The following is a 24,379-nucleotide window of genomic DNA, read 5'->3' as shown; positions in this document are numbered from 1 at the left end:
CCTCCAATCTGGACGCTCAACCATCCCAACGTAACTACCCGATGTGTGGACATCGTCACCCTCTCTGGAGTACCACTCTGCCCTCCACACCCCGAGACTACTCACAAACACCGCCTCCCCGTGGTTTACTGAATAATGCCAACATCCATCTCTCACCCCCGGTTCTTGTAGGTTCTGGCTTCCGGTTGATCTTTCTGCCTTTCCCCTTGGAGCTACCCACCAGCCAAATGGGAGTGTCCAGGGCTCGCTGTCCCTCCCCGCTGCTATTCCACTCCGGGTGTGGCTCCACTACTCTTTTTCTTTCCTTCTGTTACCCTTCCCTGTCCCTCCACCCCAATCCTGCAAGTGCAAAACCTATCCAGCTTATAAGGGCCTGATCCCAGGTCTCCCCCACCATGGAGTTTTCCCCAACCCATCCCAAGTGGGGAATGTCTGTCCTTCTTCTGAACTCCTTTCCTTGCCTAGGGCAAGAAGTCACTTTCCTCCCTGTCTTAGAATAGCAGCTTCACGCTTCCCCTAGGAGGTGCGTTTGGGCCCTGCTGGGGTGTGATGACAGGGCCCGAACAATGAGGGCCACATGCATGGGGCTGCGCACTCCGCCCGCTCCTCACCCAGACCAACGACCACTTCCTGTCTGTACATCTGCTCTTACACGCCTAACACTTCATGTGAAGGGTTCTCAGAGGACACAAATCTCGACCTCAGGGAATCGGAAGGTGGGTGATGAGGTCAAGAGACCCAGGGCCAGGCAGGGCAAAGGAGGACTCGCCCTTATGTCCCTCCCAAGCTGTGCACAGAGCAGAGGCTCAAAAGGTATGGGATTTGCCACGGCACCTGGACTGCCCCTCCAACAACAGTGTGTCATGAAGGCTTCGGTCAGCTGATGGCTCCTCGCAAGGACAGGGTGGAAAGCAGGCGCGCACACGTCTTGGCTGTAAGAAATCCAGGGCCAGGCCCCAGGAGATAAAAGGTAAGACCATTCACCTGCAACCACAGGCCCCAAAGCAAATCCTAAAGTGCTCTAGCAAGAGGATGGCACCATCACCTGCCTGTTAAGGCTTTGGATCTTGGATGGGGAGGTTCTGGGTGGCGCCCAAACCCAAGATTTTGATTCGGAAAGGGGACGCGTAAACCATCCAAGCTAACTGAGGAACTGGAGTTACTCAGGTAGAGAATTTTATTCTACCCACCACATCTCATAGAATGGGAGGTGAATAGTAAAAAGTGCATTTTAAAAAAAAAAAAAAAAAAGCAAAAGAACTCTAAGACATAAGCTAAGACCCCACCTGTCATGGGAATGGGAGGGTCATCAACTGTGGTTACCGCACCTGGTAACAAGTGCCCTTGATGGGGGGGGGGGGGACAGAATCTTGTAGATAAAGCCAGGACCCCCTCCCCTCCTTCCTCCAAGAGGTGATTCAAAACCATAAGGTCACTTTCTCTGTGTTGGCTGGCTCCCTTTCATCAGGCTGCAAAGCGGTCCCAGAGGAAGGTTCGGCACCTGGACGGGGTCACGGAGTTGGGGGTGTGATTTGGGGCAGATGCTGATGGGGACTGGGTCCCTGTATGAATCTTGAAGCAAAGGGGCGATGCGATGTGGGCCATGTAGAAGGTAGATGCAAAAGTCTTTCCAGAAGCAGAGGATACAGAGTAAGGGGGGTGTATGCGATTGTGCTGGAGGTGGGGGTCCTGTATTGCTGGTGATGCCAATCGCCTTGCCTACCCAAGGTAGGGCGAGGAGCCCCATGTGGCCGCCCGGGCAGAAACGGCAGAGGAGAGAGCCACGGAAAGCGCCCTTCTGCAGAGAGCCTGGAGGGCCTGCCCCGTGGCACCCATCAGACGTGGCGTGTCCTCTAGAGCTCCTGGGCCTGCGGCCCCACGGCCTGCTCCTCCATGGGCTGCATGGCCTCTTGCACGTAGACGATGAACTCCGAGGCCTCCCCGCCCTGAGTGTAGACAGTCACCGTCTCGATGCCCTCCACGTCGTCAGAGGACACCACCAGGTGGTGCTGCTCGGCCAGCTCCACAGAGGCCTGCTGGAGGGTCTCCTGGATCATGACCGTGTGGTTGGAGCTGGGCTCCTCGTCCGTTACCTGTGTGAGGGCAAGAGAAAGGTCACACAGGTCCTGCTTCTGGGTCCAGCCATAACAACAGAATCACAACCACTGCTTATGGAGCATCTAGTACGTTCCAGGAGCTTGTCCCTACTGCACACAACGCTCTATGTTTGCTCTCATCCCTGGTTTACGGATGGAGAAGGCGAAGCTCAGTGCTGCAGAGAAACACGGCCACGGGCCCCAGTGGTGGCAAGTGGCAAAGGCCAAGTCGAAACCCAAAGTCCAAGCTCTTCTCTTGACGCCAAGCTGCCTCCCAGAGAGGTGTGGGGGTTGCCGGGGTTGCCAAAGGTATGAGGGTTGGAAGGTAGCGTACGAGTTATTTACTGCACCCACGTTGAAGGTTAGGTGGGCTGGCTCCTGGAAATTCAGAGCTGGTCCATTTGGCGGTGAAAAAGGGGCCAGGTTTATCCTGGGTTTTCTGTCTTTCCACACACTGTGGGGGCTCCACTCCCTGTACAAAGACCAGTCTCACATTGGGAAAGAGTAGATGTCCCTGCAAGAATGATTTCCCCCAATGCCTTAGCCATGGCGGGAGGTGGCTTACAGGAGGGACCTGCCGTGGGGCTGGGTGGGATGGTCTGGGCGGGGGCATCTGTCTGTGGAGGGGACCGGAATTCTACAGCCAGGTCCTTCTCTCCAGCTCCAAGCAGGCAGATTCCAGAAAAAGCCAATTCCCGCCAGTGCTGATGTCCCGCACCCCTGACCCTGTGGGCTCTGGCCTGTTTTAAATAACAACTGTCTTTGATCTTCAGAAGAAAAATAATCGAAAGAACATGGGGAAGACTCAGGAAGAGCTGAGAGCCTAGAGCTGCAAAAATAATGTAAGGGTTAGAATACGAGTCCCGGAGGGGGGTCTGGGATGGTTTCCGGAGGGAACAAGAAAGAGTCCTCAGATGTGTGCAGGGATGTCAGAGAGGAGCCGAATGGCCAGGTGGGAGGAACACGTCTTCGTCCTGCACGGAGCAGGGCTCGAACCGCAGCTCACCATTGTCTGCTGGGAGGCCAGACACCTACCCTGCAACCCTCAATTTTCCCATCAGTAAAACAGGGATGAACGGGCACTCCAGAAGACAGCTGGGAAGGTAAAAGAGACCCTATAAGCAAAGTGGGTGCTTAATAATGCCGCTGCCTTTTCAGCGCCTGTAGTATTCATTTAATAATATTTTCTTAACACCCGCGAGCTGCAAGGTGCCATGGCACATCCGTTACTTGTTAATCCAGCCACTATGCCAAGCCTTCGTCATCATAAAAGTCCCAGCAGACTAAGCTCCACGCAGCAGGGGCCGCAGTGTCCTGGCACCGCTCTTTCCCAGAGCCAGGCCAGACGCACACACAAGCACTCAGTATTTGCGGAGTGATGATCCGCCAGGGACCGGGAGCTGTGACGGGCGCTGGGGAAGTGGCCCAGTGGAAAAGCCCCATCCAGTGGGGGCAGACACAGGAGCAGAGCTGCCGTGTTCCCATCGAGGGCCGGGCAGCCAGGGAAGGCCTCCGGAGGAGAAGTGGGGATGGGTTCCAGGCAGAGGGGACAGAAGGAGCAATAGCTCCCAGGACAGCCAGCAAAGGTGGGGGTGCTCAGGTGGCCTCTGTGAGCGCCCCCTGCTGACGCTGACTCCTCTCCCAGCTGGTGTCTGGCAGGGGAAGGCCTACTCCTCCCGGCAGCCCACCCATCTGTAACAGCCATGACTCCATGCTCTCCCGGGGGTGGTCCAACTGGCCCCCAGGGGCCTCCCTCTGGCCCTGTGACTGTACCATTCCCTGCGAGCAGGTGTCAAAAGGGGGATTATATTTAATTGAGACAGAAAAATGGAAAGGCACCTCTGGGGTGGGTACCACACAAAACTATGGATTGGAAGGCACTTCTAATTTGGACTGAAAGAATTCACCAGAAACCAGAGAACTATCCTGAATGGAAACTATTAACACACTTAGCCTGATTTGTTTCTCCAGAGTGAATCAGGACCTTTTTTCTTTTCTTCTTTTAGTGTTTGTTTCCATTTCATTTAAATGGGAAATGTACTGTGAACCAAGACTTTGGAAGTAAATATTGATTTATTTCACACTGAAAGAGGGTGCCTGCCAGAAGGCTGGGGAAAGGCGGGGGGGAATACACAACAAATGCGTTTCTCCTCTTAAGTGTCAGGAAATTCTACACAAAGGAAAAGGTGAGGGGCCGGGGCGACTTGTGCTGATGTCCCCAGGACCTCCCATGTGCGAAGCCAGCCTGCTGCACTTCAGGGAACAGACGATGTGAGCTCTGAGACACATGCGCTCCTGGACATGTGCCATGATTGGGGGACGGTGACTGCTGTCAGAGCCGAAGCCTGAGATAAGGACGCAGTCACAACAGAAATTCCCACTGGCTAAAATTCCTGTTCCTCTGAACAACGCTAACACCACGCAGGCCCTGTACTGACAAGGGCCGAAAGCAGTGCCACGGACGAGGGGAACCTGCCCCGGCTCCAGCCTTTGGTAAGTGGGGGCTGCAGCCTCCTGTTTCCGTGACAGCCGAGTTCTCTGACACCAGCTCCAGGGGTTGAGGGGGTCCCGAGGTGACCCGGAGGACTGCTGCCCACAGATGTGGGGAGGAAGACAGGCAGAAACCAAGAGGAGGCTGCTGGGCTTAAATAAGGGTAAACCGCATGCTTACTCTGCCGCATCAGAGCCCAGGGGCTGCTTCAAGGATGGTGGTGGTGTCTACATGTGGCAGGAGAAGTTTTCGCAGACAGAGAGCAGACAGTGAGCAAAGAGCAGGCATGTGCCCACGGCCCTGCCAAGGCTGCCGGCCACATCCCACCACGCCCACTGGGCAGAGTGCTGTCTTCCCCCTTCCAGAAGGCTCTATACTATCTCCCACTGCGGACCCAGCCTCAGCTTTACTCACTGAGACTCCCTCTCCCGGCTTCCACAACCCTCCCCTGGGCTCTGTTCTGAGCCCTCTCACAGATTCCAAGCTCCCAGTCTTCAACGTCTGCTCTGGACCCCTCTCTGCATCGACGCTCTGCTCCTGGCTGGGCCAGAGGCGTCGAGCTGCAGGCCAAAGGGCCATCTGCTTCTGGGGGGCTCCTGGGGGCGTCTGTCCAATGTGCCAAAGTCACAGGAGGGAGGGCTGGGAAGGAGCGGCAGGCAGCGTTCATGGTCAGGTCCTGAAGAGCCCTGGTCACCCGCTGAGGGGCTGAGGCTTCGTTTTACAAAGGAAAACATGGACGGTTTTCAAAGAAGGGCCTGCGTCACCCAGTCCATGGCACTCCGCCAACGGAAACTTGCCTAACATGAGAGATTAAAACTCACCGAGCGTTACACTTCTCTCACTGCTCCTTTAAATATTTATGTTTATTTGTCCGCATCACCTTCTCCAAGTACAAAGTCTATTCAAAGATAATCCTGTTTCCTGTTTTTCTTCCCCCAGTTTTCAGCTCCAGGGTTTTGTGCAAGAGGGTCACCATTCAATCCATCCACTGCTCATTACGAGAGTGCAGTGAACCTCAGGGCTTCATTCACAGGAAGACGGATGGAGACAAAGGTAATGCGCCTTTGGCAGAAGTCCTGCAAAGAGCATCCTTCTCAGTGGGCACAGGCGTAACAGGGACCGTGTGCCGCTGTTCAGTCACCTCTCTGAGCCCCCAAAACAGAACTAGCAACGGCCAGGGCCCCCAAAGCCTGGCGGTCGCCTGCTGTGGAGCAGTGTTATGTTTTCGCGAGCTCTCATGAGCCAGTGGCCCTGCTTGGCCTGAAGAGGCTGCCCTCCGGCTGGTCCGGGAAGAGAATGTTGCAGGAGGAAGACTGACGGGGGTGGGGTGCCGTATGCTCCACAGAAGGGGTCTGGGAGGCTCTGCAGAGGCAGCCCCTCCCCCCTCCCCACCCTCACACACTCCATGTTTCATGTTCCTGCAAACCGCGGACCTTCCCCATCCCATGCAGCCCAGCGTCCCCCCAGCCCCTCACCGTTTACTGAACCCGTGCTGGCCATGTACACACAGCATCCCACACCGGGCATTTCTGAATGAAACCTTCAGCGGGCCAGGGACTCATCCAGGGTCAAACAGTTGGAAAGTAGCAAGAGCTGGACCTTGGTCTCAGCGACCCCTCATCCAGAGACCTTCCTCAGCTGGTGTGGTCTGACAGCGACAGATGGGATTACACGTTGCAGATCAACTGGGTTAAATCATTACTTCACACAGTCTAATCACTTTCCAGCTGCCTGTAGAGCTCTCAACCATTTCCTCCATTCAAAGTGATCTCTCTGGTAGCTTAAACTATTAGCTCAGGCTTAGAATTGCTCCCCACAGTAGAAATAATACGGCTTCACAATGCCATTATCCCCTGAGATGGGTACTCCACTTTCCCCAAATGCTGTATCTAACATATCTTCCAGCTAAATTATTAGCAGCATAGATGGCTTAATAGAAAACCTTAACCCAGGGGACTGTACAAATTATTCACTGGATCAGGCTCTGAGTTCTGCAAGCTCTGCCTACCTCAAGAGTTCCTCTAGAACTTAGACCAGATGGCTGTCAGACCCAGGCACTCTGCTGGGCTCCACTCCTGCTGAGGAGTGTCTGCCTGCCGAGGCCCAGGCCCTTCTGTGGCTGCCAGCCCCCTCCCCATCCACTCGCAGGCAAACACTGACGGACACCGGGCGGGCCGGTGCCTCACTGTCTTGCTTTCCCCCTCCTCCCAGGCCTGCTCCCCTTCCTCTCTGGGTACCGTCTCCACTTTTCTTTGTAAAAACCATTCTGAGCAGGTTAACCTTTCTCTTTCCCAACATTCAAGAAACTCCCTAGGAGTGTCCCTCGCTGGGGGAGCCCTCCTTGAGGAAGAGGGATTCCCTGTGGCCGCATGTGCTGTGTGGTGTTCCAGCAGAGCCCTCACACGGCTGTGTACCACAGTCTGGCCGTCACAGGTCTCCCCGATACACCCACAGCTTCTGGATAGCAAGGACAGGCTCCTCCGTCCCAGCCTGGCGCCACAGTCCCGGTGGGCACACAGGGGCACTGCTGGTATCTCCACAGCTACCCGTGGGTGGAACCTGGAAGGCACGATAGAGGGAACAGCCTAGAACCTCTGCCTCCAGGCCAGGCCACTGCTGGCCCTTGTTTCTGTCTGACAGGAGCCCACCCAGACCACAGGGGGGCTGGCAAAAGGCAAACTGTCCACAGAGGGGTCCAAAACCTGTCCACTTTTGGCTCCAAAAGTCCCGACGATCCATCCCCTTATTTTACAGGAGAGGAGCGGGCTCAGAGAGGAAATACACTGCCCAGGACACACGCTTGGAGCCAGAGCCCGGGTCTTCCAACTTTTGGTCCGAACTCTCCACCCTGCCCCAGGAGGCCTCACACCAGGCCACAAAGTGGGTTTGGCTGCTGGAAGAACACAGTCGAAACACCTCGCCTGGTGCCGGGCCCGTGGGGGACCCCGATGGATTCTCCGGCACACATGGAACCACGCGGAGGACACACCTGAGGACAGCTCTAAGTCTTTGCTGCTGCTGAGAGCCGTCCGAGCCGTCTGCAGTGCGACGAGAGGAGGAAGGAGGCCGGTGCCGTGTGAAGCACTTTCCTTGTGCTGCCTGTGGCATGCAGTGGCTGGCTCGAGGGCGCGTGGGCTCGGGGGGGGGGGGGGCACCCCCTCCGGGCTCCCACACCCAGGCTCTCAGACGCCAGGCCCGGAGCTACTTCAGCCCAGGCTACACGGCCGGCCCCCCAGGCTGTCGCGCCTTCGATGGGCGGCCAGGTGACCCGGGTCCTCACCCAGAGCATGGGGCTCAGCCAGAGAGGAGCCTGCCATGGCAGCACCACCCCCTTCTGCCTGGTTCTCGGGCTGGTCCCCCTCATTCAAGCCCGGCACCACCTGTTTCCACAGCTTGGCTCCCTCTTTAAAAAGCGCACACCGCGGGGCTCCTCGGTCCCTGCGTCCGCGTGCCTCACACACAGACGCTCACAAGAAGGGCCCTGAGGGCAGAGACAGGAAGGACAGCTTTCCGCCCCGACGCTTGTCCTCAGGAACCCCGACGCTGGCCAGGAGAAGTACACGGAGGGGCTGTCTCGCTGAACAAGATGACACCTGGGAAAGCGGTATCCCATGGGGAAGCCAGCCTTGGGACACTTCGCTCTGTGCACAGCCCCCCACACACGGACTCGAGCCCCGACACACGTCCCCCTGTGCTGTACCGCACCAGCCACCGTCCCCCCGGACATCAGAACAGCCAGAGACATTCAAGGACATCGCGACGTGACAAACAAAGACAATTCCGGGAAGAGAGAGCCGGGTCTCACGGCTGAACCCCAGAGAGTGGCAGTGAGCAAAGAGGAGTGGCAGTGGCTGGCCGAGTACTTAACACACGTTCTCACACGGCCGGCGGATGACAATGAATGACTCAAGCGCGACACCCAGAGCTTTCCACACAGCGCAGAGAACCTCCTGGTGCCTGAGTCGGCCACAGGCTCGTGCCAGGGGGCTCCGGTCCACGGAAGCTCCTCGGGGGCTCGATCGCCCCCCAGACCCCTGCAATTTCAGCGCTGCCGGGCACCAGCACTTCCAGGCAACTGCTGGGCTCCGCTGAACCTAGAGCATCATTTAAACTGGGCTCCCAGCTCACAAATACACGACGAGTAACAAGAGATAGATGTAAAACCTCTCTTAGCCCAAAATGAAAAGAAGCCGGAACGACACCTACAGGGATGGCCTTGCTTGATGTCTTTAGGGCCCTCTGAAATGAAAATGGCACCAAAGCACCTCCACGAGGACGCTGCTCCCAGGCCAGCGCCGTCCCGCCAGCCTGCTGCCCTCCACGGGTGCAGGGAAGACCAGGAGCGCCTTCGCATGGGGGACTCTGCTTGCGGGGTCTCCGGGGGGAAGAAGGAACCCGCCTATTCCCGCTGGCACTGCAGGGAAGATCGCCTGGCTTCAGGCATCCTTCACGCCTCCCAGCCATCTTCAAATATGCTGAACCACGTTCCTCTTTATTAGACCGAGGCTGAGGAGCAGGCTTCTCTCAAATGTCACTAATGCCCGTGAAAGGGAGGGCACCCGGGGCTCCGGGCAGACGGGCAGAGAAGCCCCACCTGCCCCTCCTGCTGGCACCGTCGTGGTTCTCAGGACCTGCCGATGCCATCGGGAAGACAGAGCCACTGCCCAAAGCATCAACTCACAGAATGTCACGAGCGCCCGTGATGGGCAGGGCTCCATGAGGCCAGGCGTGGGAGATGCGAAGAATCTAAAACAATCGCTGAACTCCCACAAGGAGGCAAAACGGAGGTGTGCCATGTGTGTATGCAAGGGGTGTGTGCACGTGTATACATGTGTGCGTGTGTGCGTACATGTGTAGACAGGAAGGGGGTGTGTATATATACATATGTGAGTGTGGGCGTATGTGCGCATGTGTAAGGGTGGGGTATGTACATCCACACTTGTGCACGTGTGTGTGCACGTGTGTCTACAGGCAGGGTGTGCACCTGTATACATACATGAGTGTGAACATGCGTGTGTGGGTGTGCATACATCTGGGCATGTACCTGTGTGTGTGTGTGTGTATACAGGCAGAGATGTGTGTGCATGTGCGTGTGCGCATGTGTCTACGAGCATGGGTTTGGGTGTGGAATGGCCACGTACAGGTCCCTAAACTTGTGTCATGCTCCTTCTCTATCCTTCCAGACACTTCCTGCCACGCTTCCGCAGGCTGCATCTTATTCCTTCCTTGTATATCTGTCACTTCTCAGCGCGACCTTAGCAGGTGGGCCCTTCACAGTTTCCTTACAGCATTTCATTCTCATGCAGGGTTGTGAGGAAGGCAGGGACAGCAGCCCTATCTGTCTGAGAAGTGGTTCCCTGAGACCCCAGACCTAGTAACAGGTGATTCCAGGGTGTGAAGCCAGGTAAGACCCTCCAAGGCCTACAATCTTTCTAACTACCTCTGTCTACTATTCAGTGGCTTCTTGTGACCCTCAGGACGAAGCCCAGCTCCCCAGGTGGAGAGAAAAGGACCTTCCCACCCTGGCCCCTGCCTCTCTCCCTTCCACCCCGCCATGCCCATCTTTGGTTCCTGACCACATACGTGTTCTCTCCTGTCCCTGAACTTCTGCCCTTGATGCTTCACTTGTCTGAAGATCCACAACCTTTCCCTTGAGAATCAGATGTGTGTCCTGTCATCCAGGGAGCCCCCAGGCGCCCTGAGTTTCCAGCCCAGAGCTGACCCCCAACACATGGAGCCTGGCCACACCTGGCAGACAGTGAAGAGTGAATCCTTGCTTCTTGGATGAATCCCTGAAAAAATGAGTACAGAGTAAAAGTCTAAGAAAGGTGCTGCCCTTGTTGAAAAACCACCAAATACAGCAGAGCTGAGATGGTGCTGGTCCCAGGGAGGAGTCACCGCCGGGGACATGGGTGAGGCCCCTTAGAGCCGGGGTCTCCAAGTGCACGAAGTCGCCAAGCGGTCACCACAACCTCTGTGCACTAGGCTGCATCGCACGACATTGAAGGGGCTCAGTTCAGAGCCCGGGTCGGGGTGCTTGCCTTGTGTGGGTCTGCGGCCCGGTGGAGGCAGCGGACGGGGCGCTTATCCTGGACCCCGGGGGCGGGGCGGCTTCCTGAAGGAGGCGGCCCTGGTCCTGAACACTGTGGGAGGCCCAGAGTGCCGGCACCTTCCCTGGTCCCTTCCACTGCAGGAATTCTGAGACTCCGTGGCGTGCTGAGAAGAGAGGGCTGCACATAAAAAACCAAATAGAACCAACACCGAGAATGACAAAGAACTCTGCAGTCGATTCTTTTAGGTGAAACATTCCTCTGTGCGTGTTTAAGCTCTGAGGAAGAAGTCTCATTTTTCCCAGTAATTGGGGTTTCACTCACTGCTGAAATTATCACCGAGCAAGAGCTTCCTGTAGCATTCCCAGAAGGGGGGCGGGCACCCCCACCTCACAGGGTGAGCAGGCAAGCATATGTACCCTGGGTGAGGTGTGGTGGTGTGTGTGTCAGAAACCAAGGGACGATGGTAAATACTGTCCCAGATTTACAGAAGGAAGAAGAGGTATAAATGGATGTGGTTTGTAATAAAGCATCGTAAATTCCCAACTCTAGAAATATGTATGTAGATACAGGACCAAAAGAAGGGTATTATGAGCAAGAAACTTGTGGCGACATCAAAAGATATTCACAGGCAGGGAGAAACCATTCCATGCATCAATGAAGATTTAAAGCCTTTCAAAAAGGACAAAATGCACAGCAAGGGAGGAAGGCCGTGATTCATCCTTCCTGGGGAGACAGCATAATGCCTCCCCTCCGTCCTATTTTTCTCTTGGTTGTAAGTAGACAGTAGATACTCTTTCTTTTCTGAAAATACTGATCCTATAAACAGTCCAAAGCCCAGGTTGTAAAGACGGCTCGCTGCAGGCAGTCACTGCTATCCCCGAGTATGTCCTGGCTCCCAGAGGCGCTGCGGGGTCTGGGGGGCCCACCCGCGGCAGCCCCGTTCTGAGGCCCCAGGGCACGGGGAGCCCTCCTGCACAGAGCGCCCTTGTCACGGGGTCCCAAGGGCCCGCCTGCGGGGAAGAGAAGGGCCAACTCCCTTAGCTGTGACAGCAGCACCTGGAAACGTTGGAAACATGCCCCTACCGGCCCCGTGTCTATCACAGGACGAGGATAAGGTCTGTGTGTTGGCCAAACCAACTCACCCCGCAGACGGGTTTAGAGACAGATGTCGGGGCAGCAAAAATGGCTAAGACGTCTGGTCTGTCTTGAATTCCTCAAGGGTCTAAGCACAGTTGAGTGTGGTCTCAACCATCAACTGAGGCAAAAAGAATCCTTCCCTTGGAAACTATGGTAAAATGGGGTGGACACCGTGGTCAACGCACATGGGAGAAGCAAGGGACAACAGGACTGGTGCCGGGGCAGGGCGGGTGGTCACTGTGGTGCTCACAACTGCCAGAAGGTGCCATCCCCTCCAGGGGCCGGTATCCGATGTCCTGACCCCCACCCCACAGCCCCTCCGTGTCCCCTTCCAGCCCGTGCCCACATAGCACCTGGCTTACAGCCAGCGCTCAACACACGTCTGAGCTGAATTATTCAGGAGATATTGTAAAGCTGAACTCAAACAGAACCAGAGCATTCCCTGTGACAGGGAAGGAGGGAGGCAGCAGCTTCTGCCTGCCCAGGAATATCTTCTGATATTTAGACAAGTTGATTGTGCATAATGCTTCACTTTCCTGACCTTTGCGCACACATATACTGAACTTTTATTTAGTGGCAGGCGCTGACAGGGGTGCCGTGCATCCCTGCCGGGCACCTCATACGGGGGGACGTGCTGCTTACAAGCCTCACTCCTGCCTGGGAGCCCATCCACAGACGGCAACTCTCAGGGTCATTCTTCTCACCGAAATCCCTCTGCTGCACTTCGAGAACACTTCCCTCAGCATGTCGTTCAGAAGAGAGAGAAGCCGTCCACCCTCCGTGATTTTTCTCACAATCACCCCAGGCAACCACCCTCGCAGGCCCTGGTCTTTCTCAATGTTGACCTAACAGGCTCAATGAAGATGTGGTGACATGACGGGCCCCCGCCTCACTCTGCCACCCCGAGGACCCCTCTCTGTGCTGGAAAGCACTTGGCTTCTTTCCTCAGCGGATGCACTCCCCCAGTCCCACAATCTGTGGCCTCTAGCAGTTTCCCTGGCCTCTCATATAGCGACCTGCAGCCTCCCCAAGCCCGAGTAGACAAGGAAAGTGAGCCAGCAGCAGCCTGCGTGCCCCTCCCGGGCACCCCACAGAGCCACAGCCCCCAGCAAGGAAAACGGATTCCCAGGGCTACAGCGTTTCCATGTTCTGTTGACCACAAAACATCATAAACCATTCCAATCACTCGTCAAACTTATCCAGGTATGTTCAGTATTAGCAGAGGGGATCCAAGAACAGAAACATGGACTGTGGATCCGTCACCCTCTGAGCACCAAGGAGCTCTGATACCCACATGCCCCTTCCTTTACCGTTTGTACTTGTCTCTCTAAGTATAAATATCTGCCAACCTTGCCTCTCCCCGGAGCGTCCTCCTCTCTCTGCCTGCTCTCACGTCTGTGCCCCTTCTGGCTCAGATCCCCTCCCCCACCTCGCCTTCACTTTGGGCAAGTGGCTGTCGGATGTCCTCAGCCCTTCCACGTCAGCCCCCCACCAGGGCCCTCTCTGCAGCAGGGGCAGGAAGGGAGTCAGCCTGTTTCCAGCCACAACCATGTTAATCTACACAATGCCACTGTTTACCTGTCTGGACCAAGTAACGAACGCTCCGATGAAACCCTGGGACTCCTAATGCCAAGCACAGGACCTAGACAGCTGTGTTAGCACTTGTTTGCTGGACAGAAACTTCCAGAAGCAAAGGGGCGCCTGGGTGGCTCAGTTGTTAAGCGTCTGCCTTCGGCTCAGGGAGTGATCCCAGTGTCCTGGGATCGAGCCCCGCATCGGGCTCCATGCTCCACTGGGAGCCTGCTTTTTCCTCTCCCACTCCCCCTGCTTGTGTTCTCTCCCACTGGCTGTCTCTCTCTCTGTCAAATAAATAAATAAATCTTAACAAAAAAAAAAAAAAAAAAGAAACTTCCAGAAGCAGAAACAGCTATGGCTGAATTCTACACGCACAGAAAGGGGATAAGGAGCTACGTTACTCCTAGGACAGGAAGCTAAGATTTACCGAAAACGCCCTAAGACTTCATGCGCATAATCGCACGTAATCTGTATGCTAGCTCTATGGGGTAGGTTCTAGTATCTTCCCAATTTACGGATAAGAAAACAGGAGTTCAAAGAGGAGAAGTGCTTTGTCCCAGGTCACATACCATTAAGTGACAGGTGTTCACACCCACGCAGGCTGGCTCCCTTTTAGCCACGTGTTACCCTCCCGGCTTTGCCACAGGCTCCTCCACCTACGTGACACGGCCGGGGGCGACTCTCATGAGGTCGGCTTCTCAGGAGACACCCCGTGTGCTGCGCCTCCTGGGAGGCCGCCATCTCAGAGGCCTGCAGTTCCTGTGGCAGGGCCCCCACAGCAGCTGCAGGCCATGAGGAAGGCACCCAAGCCCACCCGGCTTGGATGTCCGACGTTGGATCCTCCGTTCATGATTCTGAGCACTCGGGAAGCCTCCAAACACGCCAGGCCCTGAGCCAAGTGCTGGAGATCCCACAGAGGAAAGAGAGCCAAGCCCGCTCTCCCTGAGCCCCGACCTGATGCAGAAGGCAAAGGCGTGCGTACAGGTCCGTGAGCATGTGGTCTGTGACAAAGGCCCCAAGAACGGTAATGAGTGGGCCCCCCTCCCCATCTCCTGTCTCTCCGCTGCTGGAGGACAGGACAGCTCCCCCGCCAGGTGCGGCCCCTGGGTACTACCTACGGTCAGAGGGAAGGCCTGGCGGCATCGGTGGCCTTCCAGCTTCCCCCAGGAGCAGCCCCACGTTCACCCCCCACTCCTGCCATCCGTAACGGGAGGGAAGTGGGTGGCAGTGTGTCCTTCCTGCTCTGCCCACGGTGACCTGGGAAGTGGGAGATCTGAGAGATGTGGCTTCCATGGAAAAGTAGACGCTCGAAGTGGGAGCCCAACCTGTGGGCTTGTTGGGGACAGTCCCCTGAATCCGTGGTCCGACTGTCAACCTTCCTCCCCAGTTAGGAAATGAGGAAGGGGGTAGTACCCAGGGGTTGCACCTGGGCGGGGGGCCAGTGCTCTCCTGTCCTCCAGCAGCGGAAAAACTGGAAGGTGGGGAGGGGGCCCACTCATTACCGTTCTTGGGGCCTTTGTCACAGACCACATCCTCGTGTGCCTACACTCACACCTTTGCCCTCTGCATCAAAGGCATCAAATCGGGGGGGGGGGGGGGGCTCGGGGAGAGTGGGGCTGTACTCTGACCAGAGTCCCACACCATGCGGTGCTGCTGGCCTGCCGATATGAACTGCCCTTCACTTCTCATCTGCATTGGATGGTGCTCATTAAAACCAATGGCCACACAGGGAGTGGCTGAAGGTGCAAAGACCAAATCCTTCCGCCTCTAATCTCACGGAAGTCTGCCATCAGGTGAGGAAGTTCTCCGCTTTCCGGGGCTCCAGGGACTAGACGAGGCCCACCTGGCTACTCTTCCCACCTCACGGCCAACTGCACCATCTAATGACACAATCAGAGGAGAAGGGCTCAGCGTGTCCACAGGCCCCGGAGAAGTCCCGATGTGGACTTGAGAGGTCAGAGAGGGCTGAGAGTGTGGCCTTGCAGCCGACACCGAACAACAGAAAGTGAGCCTCGCAGAGGAAGGTGATGAGCGTTCTGGGCAGAGAGAATGATGGTGGGAACAGAGGATCAGAAGGCAGCCCAGCGGGCAGGTGCAAAATAAGCAAGGGGGTGGAGCGAGGCAGGAGGGCCAGGCTGCTATGGGGAGGCCACAGTGAGGTCCTGTTCCCAGTTTCCTGGAAACTTCCTACATTACTAGAGGGTTTTAAGTGAGGGATGCTGGAATCTGGTTTACATTTTGAACAGCTCGCTCTGCGCTATGTGGAAACTGGATCTGAGAGCAGCACGAGTGGAGGGAAGGAGACAAGTGAAGAGAAGGTCTGTAAACCAGCGTGGGGAGAGCTTCTCAGACTCTGCCACGCACACGAATCAAGGGGGACCATGGACAGGGGTAACGTGCAGTCTGACTTGGGAGGTCTGGGGTGCAGCCACTAGAGCCTCTGTGTTTCTAACAAGCTCCCTGAAGCCAACGCCACTGGTCCGGGGACCACATCTGGAGAAGCAGCTGCTCCGATGGAGGTGGCAGCTTTGGGACATGGGGACATGTGAGGTGTGTTGTGGGGGGAGATCCCACAGCAAGGGGAGGACGTGCTGACAATCACATGTGGGGGTAACGCGGACCCCCAGGTTTCGGCCTGAGCACTGGGGTGGAGAGTGTGCACTCGAAGGATGGGGAAGCTGAAAGAGCTGGGGAGGGAGGGCTGTGAGGTCCCGAGCGCTTGTTTTGGGGAGCTCCTCTGAGCAGGATGGAGGCCACTGCTCCAGTGGGAATGAAAAGCAGACCCAGCTGGTGGCAGCACTGCCCTGGGACACGCTCCAGGAAGGCCAGGACCACATCTCCTTCAGGTGGGGCCCCCAGCCCTGGCTCCCCCGTATCAGAGTTCTCGCAGCCCCGCCTCTGCTGCAAACCTGAGACAGAGCGAGTGATCTCAGCCGGCCAGGGCAAGCGGCAGAGACGGGAGGAGTCACATCAAACCCACCTGCCCCAGCCCAGGCTGTGGCCCAGAAAATGGGCACCCAGCAAACAGCAATCACCTCAACAGTATTGAAACTCAAATAAAGTGGGATCCTGCAAATAGCTCCAACCAAGCTGCAGCTTCCTGGCGCTCAATGGTAGGAAAATCGGGGCTTAGGGAAAGGAAGAGAAAAGAGAAGAGAAGTTCAAAAGCATGACCTCTCCAGGCCTGCTAAAGATACTCTAAATGAACACGAGGGCCGGAATGAAATCGGGAAACCTTTATCCACTATTTTTTCAGACAATTTCCCACATGGCCAGAGGGAGATCATGGCACTTATTTTTACTTTAAAATTTCACAAAGAAGTGGAATTTTCCATCACTACCAGGGGATAAAGGAGCTCAGCAAGTAATAAGAGAGATGAGAATGAGGATGCAATTTTTCCTATCAGCCACCAGAAATCATAGCAGAAAACGAGGTCTCCCAAAGTTTTATTTCAAACAGAAGACATTCAAATGGCTAAGGGAACACCATGGAAGGCTTACAAAGGACAAGAGTTGGCGTTAAGTGACAAGGGAGAGTAAACCACTGCCAAGATAACGCTCAAAAGAACTGGGAATAAAAGATAAAAGATGTCTATCTGGATTGGAGGCATCGATCAGTGTCCTAACAGAGTCTGGTGTTAGATCCTCAGTCTGGTGTTAGATCCTCTGGTGGACACATATGCTCTCGGCCCCTTCAACCACACAACGGACGTGATCGCCTATGAAAAACCTAGGACTCCCTTGCATGGGTCTTCCAAAGGCATTTGAATCCCTCATCATTGTAATTCCCCTACAGAACCAGTAAGCACGGCCCAGATGCAACGTTCCTACCACAGGACACAAGCAGCTACACTTACCATCCGTTTAAAATTATATATACCTATTCCTGACCTTCTGGAAAGATACCTTACGTAAACCACAACAATGGCAAAACCACCACGATGGGAAAGGAGAACCAACAAGACAACTGAACATGCCAGGGTTTCACTGCAACGCAGAAGAAGGAAACTCCGCTCTTAAAATGTCTCAAGCACTCGGGCAAGCGATCTGAAGACAAACGGGGTTCCGAAGGGGAGAGGAGAGCAGAGGAAAGTGGGAGAGGCTCTCTGGTTATTCCCACCATGTGGGGTGGGCGGCGGTGCTGAATTCAGGGAAAGGTCTGCTCACCGCAGGAGTTAAAAAGCGCCTCCTACTGGAACAAGAAAAATCCACTAACTCACCAATTATTTGAACTTAAATGGATAACAAACTAGGAAGGGCTTCTCCTGGTCCCTTTGGCGGGGGAGGGGAAGAGGAGAGATCTCAACTCAGTCCCGCTTTATGACAAAGATAACGCAGATAGCCGATACCTTCTGTGACCTCCCAAGGATGGCAAGAGGCTCCCGCGCCAATGCGATCCTGCAATCGGTCTCTTGCCGTGCGTTTCAACGATCAAATTAACAGAATGCAGTGACCGTTTTTAAAACACTGAAAATAGATTTTGAAGTCTCACGTAAGTCACTTCCAAATTCCCCTCCCCTGAATTTTACCCCAACTATTATGAAAGGCTCAACATCCGCCCCAGAGGAGGCCAATTCCGGGCTCCCCTCCAGCAGGACCTTGAGAGCTTGTTTGGAAGTTCTAGCAGGGGAGCGTAGCTACTCGTATATCCTTGACCGAAGAACGGTCCTCCTCTATCAGGGAAGGTCGTCCTCTTCGACCGAGCGCGCAGCTTCAGGAGGGACGCACATGGAGCGGTGAGGGAGGAAGGGGACACCCGCCTAGCCAGCCACATTGGCCGAATCAACCCTGGCAATCAATGGGGTGACAGATGTCGCAGCCAGATCGCCCTCCCATCCTCCCCTCCAGCAGGAACACGGGGCGCGAGGCGTCTCCTTCCAGAGGCTGCTCTGGAGAAGCGCCTCCTGCAGAGCATCCCCTCCCACCAGACGCCCTGGTACACGTGGACAGCACGACAGGGCGTCGGGAGACCAGAGGACTCCGGGCCTTCGATTCAAAACAGGACAGGCTGGACCTGCGCTTCCTTGCAAACAGGCGAGCGGTGCTCGTCGTCGGCCGTAGCTATGGGCTGCATTTCCTTGCAAAAATAATGAACTGCAAATAACAAAGAGCAATTCTAGTGCTGGCTGGCAACCAACACATGTCCTACAGCAAGAACTGCTCCCAAAATTGCCTCTCGGACGAAGCACTATGCACTGAGCCCGTGGAGGCTCGGCGTGTTCCTCTCCTCCTGGCTGACACATCAGCTTCACTCTCCAGCGCCAACCACCCCAGGGGACCTGCCCAGAAATGCCAAAGGGCGTGCGGAAGCATCTGGGAGAAGGGGGACTGCTTTGGGCAAATCTGGAATTTCTACGTTTGTTTCTTAAATCAGCAGTTATAGCATGTGGTCAGAGCATTTGGATTCTGAACAAGATTATGGCAGCACAATTCTGCACCATGCCAGGCCAAAGGCCTGCGTAGGGGAAGTGGGCAGGGTGCCTGCAGGTCTGAGACCGTGTCCGTTGCTCCTTTCAGCTGTTCCCGGCCACTGGGGCGGAGGCTGACAGCTTGGACGCGTCCAGCACAACAAGGGAAAATAATGAACAGAAGAAAGACTACTCCAGGGTTGCAGAGACCCAGGAGTAAGGAGTGGGTGCACCACCCACCAGCCCCAGAGCATGACTCCTAGGCTGTAAGCAAGATGCTTGGTGTGGACAGAGATACAGTCCTGCCAACAAAGAACCACTAATCATAGTCACCAGTGAAATAGTCACACAATGGGAGGAGATGCAGTAAGAACCATCTAGTTGCTCTTGGCCTGGGGACTCAAGTGGAGTGTTGGTGCTCAGCAGAGGACTCCTGGGGTCGATGTGGTCCTGCCAGCCTCTTCTCAACCATGGCCCCCTCAAGAACCTGCAGAATAGAGCTCATTCTGGAACCTTCAACTGAAATACCAACTGTGAGAGAAATACATATCTACTGAAATGCATATGCTTTCCAGAAGCTGCCAAATCTCCCTGAAATCTCTATATCAAAGTCATCGCTATGACAACTGGTTATTTCCGTAAATAACTACCTGGAGTAAACAATGACCTTTCACTGACAAAGAGGCCTTCACTCTGAAATACACACGGACATGTGCGATGGTTAATTTCATGTGTCAACGTGCCTGGGCCAAGGGGTGCCCAGATACTGGGCCAAACGTTATCGTGGGTGGTTTCTGTGAGGGTGTTTCCAGATGGAATTAACATTTAAATTAAAGGACTGAGTAAAACAGACTGCCCTTCCTAATGTGGGTGGGCCTCAATCAACCAGTCAAAGCGTGAACAGAACAAAAAGGCTGACTCTCCCTGAATAAGGGAATTCCTCCTGCCTGCTGACCTTGGAGATGGGACATTGGGTAGTTTGCTTGTTTTTCCCCCTACCTTTGGACTCCAGTTACAAGGTCAGCTCCTCCTGGGTTTTGAGGCTTCTGGCTTTCAGACTGGACTATCAGCTCTCCTGCTTCTCTGGCCTTCAGACTCAGATGAACTACACTGTCTCCAATTTACAGACTGTAGATCTCAGGACTTGTCAGCCTCCATAGTTGGTGAGTCAACTCCTTGTAATAAATCTCTGTATACATGTATATATATGCACACACACACACACACACACACACACACACACCCCATTGGTTCTATTTCTCTGGACGAAGCTAATACTACATGCTTTCTCATCAGGTCTCAGCAGAGTAGAAACGGTAACTGAGTCACAGAGAGGCGAGCACGGCAAAGTGCACGCCACTGGACAGCCTCACCTGGACTAACCCTAGGACAGGTGGGTCCCTGTACACAGGGAAATGCCCTAGCCAGTTTACACACGGCATATGGACTGAAAGGCTACTGGTTTTCAAAAGCAAACAGATCAATGAATAACACACCTCAACTCCCACCTGCAGCTCAGGGATCTTCTCCCAGACAGATCCTCCCTCACCCCCAGAGGCTGACACCCCACAATGCACCCAGCTCTCCCAACTGATGTTTAGGGGTCACCCTCAGCAATAATAAAAAACACACTTTACTTTAACTCAAGAAGACCCATATCATAAAAACCACCTGTTCAATCATCCTGACCTTTGTAAAAGGAAGATGCTGGGTGATTATAAAGTCTCCTTACTCTTCACAGACAAGCACAGAAGAAAGGGGCAAGGTGCCCCTGCTGGCATGGTGGCCCCAGGCTCTGGGGCTGTGCCCAGTGTCAGTGACAGTCTCGGGGAGGACAAGCTGTTCTGCTGGAAATCCAATAGCAGGAATGCTCAGCACAGATTCTCTACCTGGGTTCTGTGACTAAATGGAAGAACCCAGAAACTGTAATTTCTTAAAAATGCCAACATGCCTTTAAGAGGGTAACATAGGTCAAGAAGCCCACAGCGAAAGGTCATCTGGCTGAGAAGTGACAGGAACCTGTGCGCTATCTGGACTCCTCCTTTCCCCACTGGCCTCTGAGCAGTGGGAAGGGGCAGTGAAGGCAGAGACCAGACTAAGGTGCCTTTTGGGCTACGACTCCTGTCACCACTTGGTGGTTACAACAGGGCCCATCATTTAACTGAAGTGGGGGCGTCATCTGCCACCTCCCCGTCTCCAGTCAGCCAGCACTCAGCACCAGCTCCTGGAGGAGCTCCTGCTCCCACCTCTGCCTGGAACCCTGCCCCCACCCAACTCCCAGCTTCCCTGCAGGACTCCATTCAGGCACCTCGCCATACATGAAGCCCTCCCTGCCCAACACGTGCCCCCATCCCAGACCCAGGTTCAAGTTGGGCAGCCCCCTGGTACTCCCACAGAACCCTTGGGGCACTGGCCGACCTCCCCAAAGCCTACACTATTCCCAGTTAAAGCTGCCTGTTTAAGGTCTTGACTGGTTCCACTGGGTCATGTCTCCCCTTCCCCCTCTAACGCAGCATGTTATTTATTGTATGTGTGGATTAGCGACCGCCCTCAATACAGGCAGGTCGTTCATCTTTCTCGTGCACTGAACTATCCTGAGAGCCAAGAACAGCGCCTGGCTGGTAGAAGCAGCTCAGGGGTAGTTTGCTGAATAAAAGAGTAAATAATTTCCCATACTGGGAGACCTGCCTCTTGAGAGCAGGACCTGTCTTAACCCCAGAACCCAGTGTGACAAGCAGAGTAACGGCCCCCCGCCCCCAAGACGCCCGTGTCTGAATCCGCAGAATTCGAGCATGTTACCTTGCACGAGGAAGGGAACTCTGTAGATGAGACTAAGAAGCTTGAGATGGGGAGATTATCCCAGATTATCCAGGTGGGCATCATGGAATCACGAGGGTCCTTATGAGACCGGAGGGTCCGGCTGAGAGAAGGCGAAGAAGCAGAGGCCAGAGCGCTGGGGTGTGAGAGAGCTCGCCCTGCCCTCACCGGCCCTGAAGACGGAGGGAAGGGAACCTGAGTCAAGGGACGCCAGGGGCCTCTAAAAGCTGGAAAATTCAAGAAAGGAATCGTTCCCAGAAGGAATGCAGCCGTCGACACCTTGATTTTAGCTCAGTTTGAAATTCATTTTAGACTTCGGATCTCCGTGACTATTAGATAATAAATCTGTGTGGTTTTGAGCCACCAAGTTTGGGGGCATTTGTTGCAGCTGCCACGGAGGGGGAGCGAGGGTGCCCAGGAGGGAGCACGCAGGGAGTGAGGGGCGGTAAAGTCTGCGAAGGAAATGATGCAGACCAGTACAGAAAATGTTACTTGTTGTCTCGAAAATAAATTTTAATCCATAGAACAGCAAAGAGGCACGTAAGCCATGAGCCAGGATGGTGATGGTGGCTGTATTTGTCTTTTCCTTTAGAATAACTAACTTTGACTCAGAGATGCTTATGATGTATCTTCCTGTGCTGGTAGGTCTTACACTTCATCTACTTAAGGCAGTTTTCTTTATCAAAGATAAATTTCCTCTGCATAAAACCCTAAAGCAAGATTTAACAAAAAGAAAAGAAAGAAACCAATTTATTTAATGAAAACTGTCCAGTCTTCACAAATGCACAATTAGATGCACTCCAAGCTCTCGTGTTTCCGTGGGCCCGGCTGGTGCGGGGCCTGTAAGGACTTGTCTTCCCGAACACTTCAAAACGCTCCATCCCCATGAATCTGCTTCTAATGCTGACACTTGAGAAAAGTGACGTGACAGGAAATCATTGAGGACATGGTTCTATGTCCAACTGAAAATTTAAATGCCCTGAATTATGGCTGCAGTCTTTTCGACGTCTCATTTAAAAGTAAGAAGAAAGCAATCTAAGAAACCATTTTTTTCACAGCTCTTTGCTTCCAACACCCCCAGCCTGCCCACAGGGCTGCCATTAATTTCATCCTGGAAACCGAAAACCCAGAAAGACTGGAAAATTAATCACTTTCAATTATCACTGATAAATTTTCGTATAAAAAAAAAGGTCCTTTTCAATTAACATTAATACATCAGGAAGAAATAAAATTATGAACAGAGCATATAACCATTGTTTCACATGGGAAAGACATCCTGAAATCTTTAAACATCCAGAATCAATTCATACACAACCTAGAATTTGTTTTGACCCTGAAACCAGAAAGTTTCAAAAGATCTCACAAAAGGATATCCAGTAGTAACGTGAAAACCTCTTTTTCTGCAATATATACGATGTACTTTATGACAAGGTGTTCTTGCTTTTTTTCTTTCCAGTACTGTCTTACAGGATATAATCAGAGACTCAGGAAACCCACAGTACATTTCATCCTATGTGATAAACATTTATGAAGCAACTAGTACGTGCGCTCTTCTGGGCTGGAGCAGGACGAAAACCCCAGCACTAAGGTGCCCCCCACACAGTGAAGGGAGAGCGCCATTCGATGCCAACAGGTGCACTGGAGTTCACGCTGAAGTGCCTTAAGCACGCTCATTAAGCAGATATAGTCCCTCTACTGAAAAATCCTAAATCCAGAGTCTAATTAAAAGAAAAAAATCAGAACTAATCTATCTAATAAAAACAGCTGTCAAGTGGCCCCGTCGGTTAAGCGTCTGCCTTTGGCTCAAGTCATGATCTCGGGTCTCGGGACTGAGCCCCACACTGGGCTCCCTGCTCAGCGGGGAGCCTGTTTCTCTCTCTCCCTCCCCTCTCCTCTGCCTGCTGCTCCCCCCTGCTTGTGCTCTCTCTCAATAAATACATAAAATCTTTAAAAACCAAAACAAAAACAAGCACACCTGTCTTTACATTTAAATGATTTGACAACTGAATTCAGAGGCATTCCTTCACACAGTGCAACTCTTTTGCCAAAGGAGGGGGTGTTTGTTGTCTACCTGTCCCCCAGTCCGTCCGTCCGTCCGTCCGTCCGTCCATCCATCCATCCATCCATCCATCCCCCATCCATCAGGTACCAGCAGCCCCGGTGAGCGACATGCCGGGCCAGGCAGACAGGATGACGACAAGGACACATGCTCTTGGCAAACATTTCCAAACGCAGCTGCTCTCGACCGTGTTAAACACTCATGCTCCTCCTAGCCCGTGTTTTCAATAAACCGCAAGATTCTCTAAAGGATCCCACTGTTTTCTGTTACCGCAAGCACATTGTACCTGTTTACGCTGGTCGGACTGGATGCTTATCTGCCTCATCCCATGTCGTGCTGTCAACCTAATGCCTCAAAGCACATCGAAGCTGTACCCTAAGCCGGCAACCTCCTGTCTCACTGCGCTGCCGGTGACGCTCAATGAATCATGTCCCTGAGCAGCGGCAATCACCAGCACCGGCACCTTCCTGTAATTCTCAAAAGAATCCGGAAGGTATGAAGCATGCAAAAATTCTCCTGACACCATCCCAATCAGACCCCTCCTGACGGGTCAGGTCCAGCTCAGGACTCACATGTCATGACGCGGAGCGCTGTTCCGGAAGAGATTTAGTAAGACAATGTGAAGACCGCTGTCTAGTAAATACAAATGAAAGCATGGGTACAAGTCTGTTTCCAACCGGTGGGCAGCAGGCCACGGCAGACTGAGACACCACATCCCACGGTGGCACTGCTGTCCAGGCTCT

The 24,379-nt window shown here is 54.1% G+C and overlaps 1 protein-coding gene across 5 annotated transcripts in view; it reads right to left on the bottom strand.

The window, feature by feature from the left end:
* Window positions 1–1,159: 1,159 nt before the first annotated feature.
* The window catches only part of ZFAT (zinc finger and AT-hook domain containing), a 277,561-nt gene continuing 254,341 nt past the window's right edge, over window positions 1,160–24,379 (bottom strand). For 4 of the 5 annotated variants that reach the window (XM_045812193.2, XM_045812190.2, XM_087864596.1 and 1 more), the window contains one exon: window positions 1,160–2,093. In XM_045812193.2, the coding sequence (XP_045668149.2) occupies window positions 1,854–2,093 (240 nt within the window). In that variant the 3' untranslated portion in view covers window positions 1,160–1,853. Of the gene's footprint in view, window positions 2,094–21,615; window positions 21,751–24,379 lie in introns of those variants that run through there. The other variant, XM_087864597.1, reaches the window with a different exon arrangement.

Source organism: Ursus americanus, chromosome 9 (genome assembly GCF_024610735.1).
Source record: "Ursus americanus isolate L20-20 chromosome 9, mUrsAme1.1.p, whole genome shotgun sequence".
NCBI classification, from domain to species: Eukaryota; Metazoa; Chordata; class Mammalia; order Carnivora; family Ursidae; genus Ursus; species Ursus americanus.
Note: the sequence above shows the minus strand (reverse complement) of the source record. Positions and strands in the feature narration are given on the sequence as shown.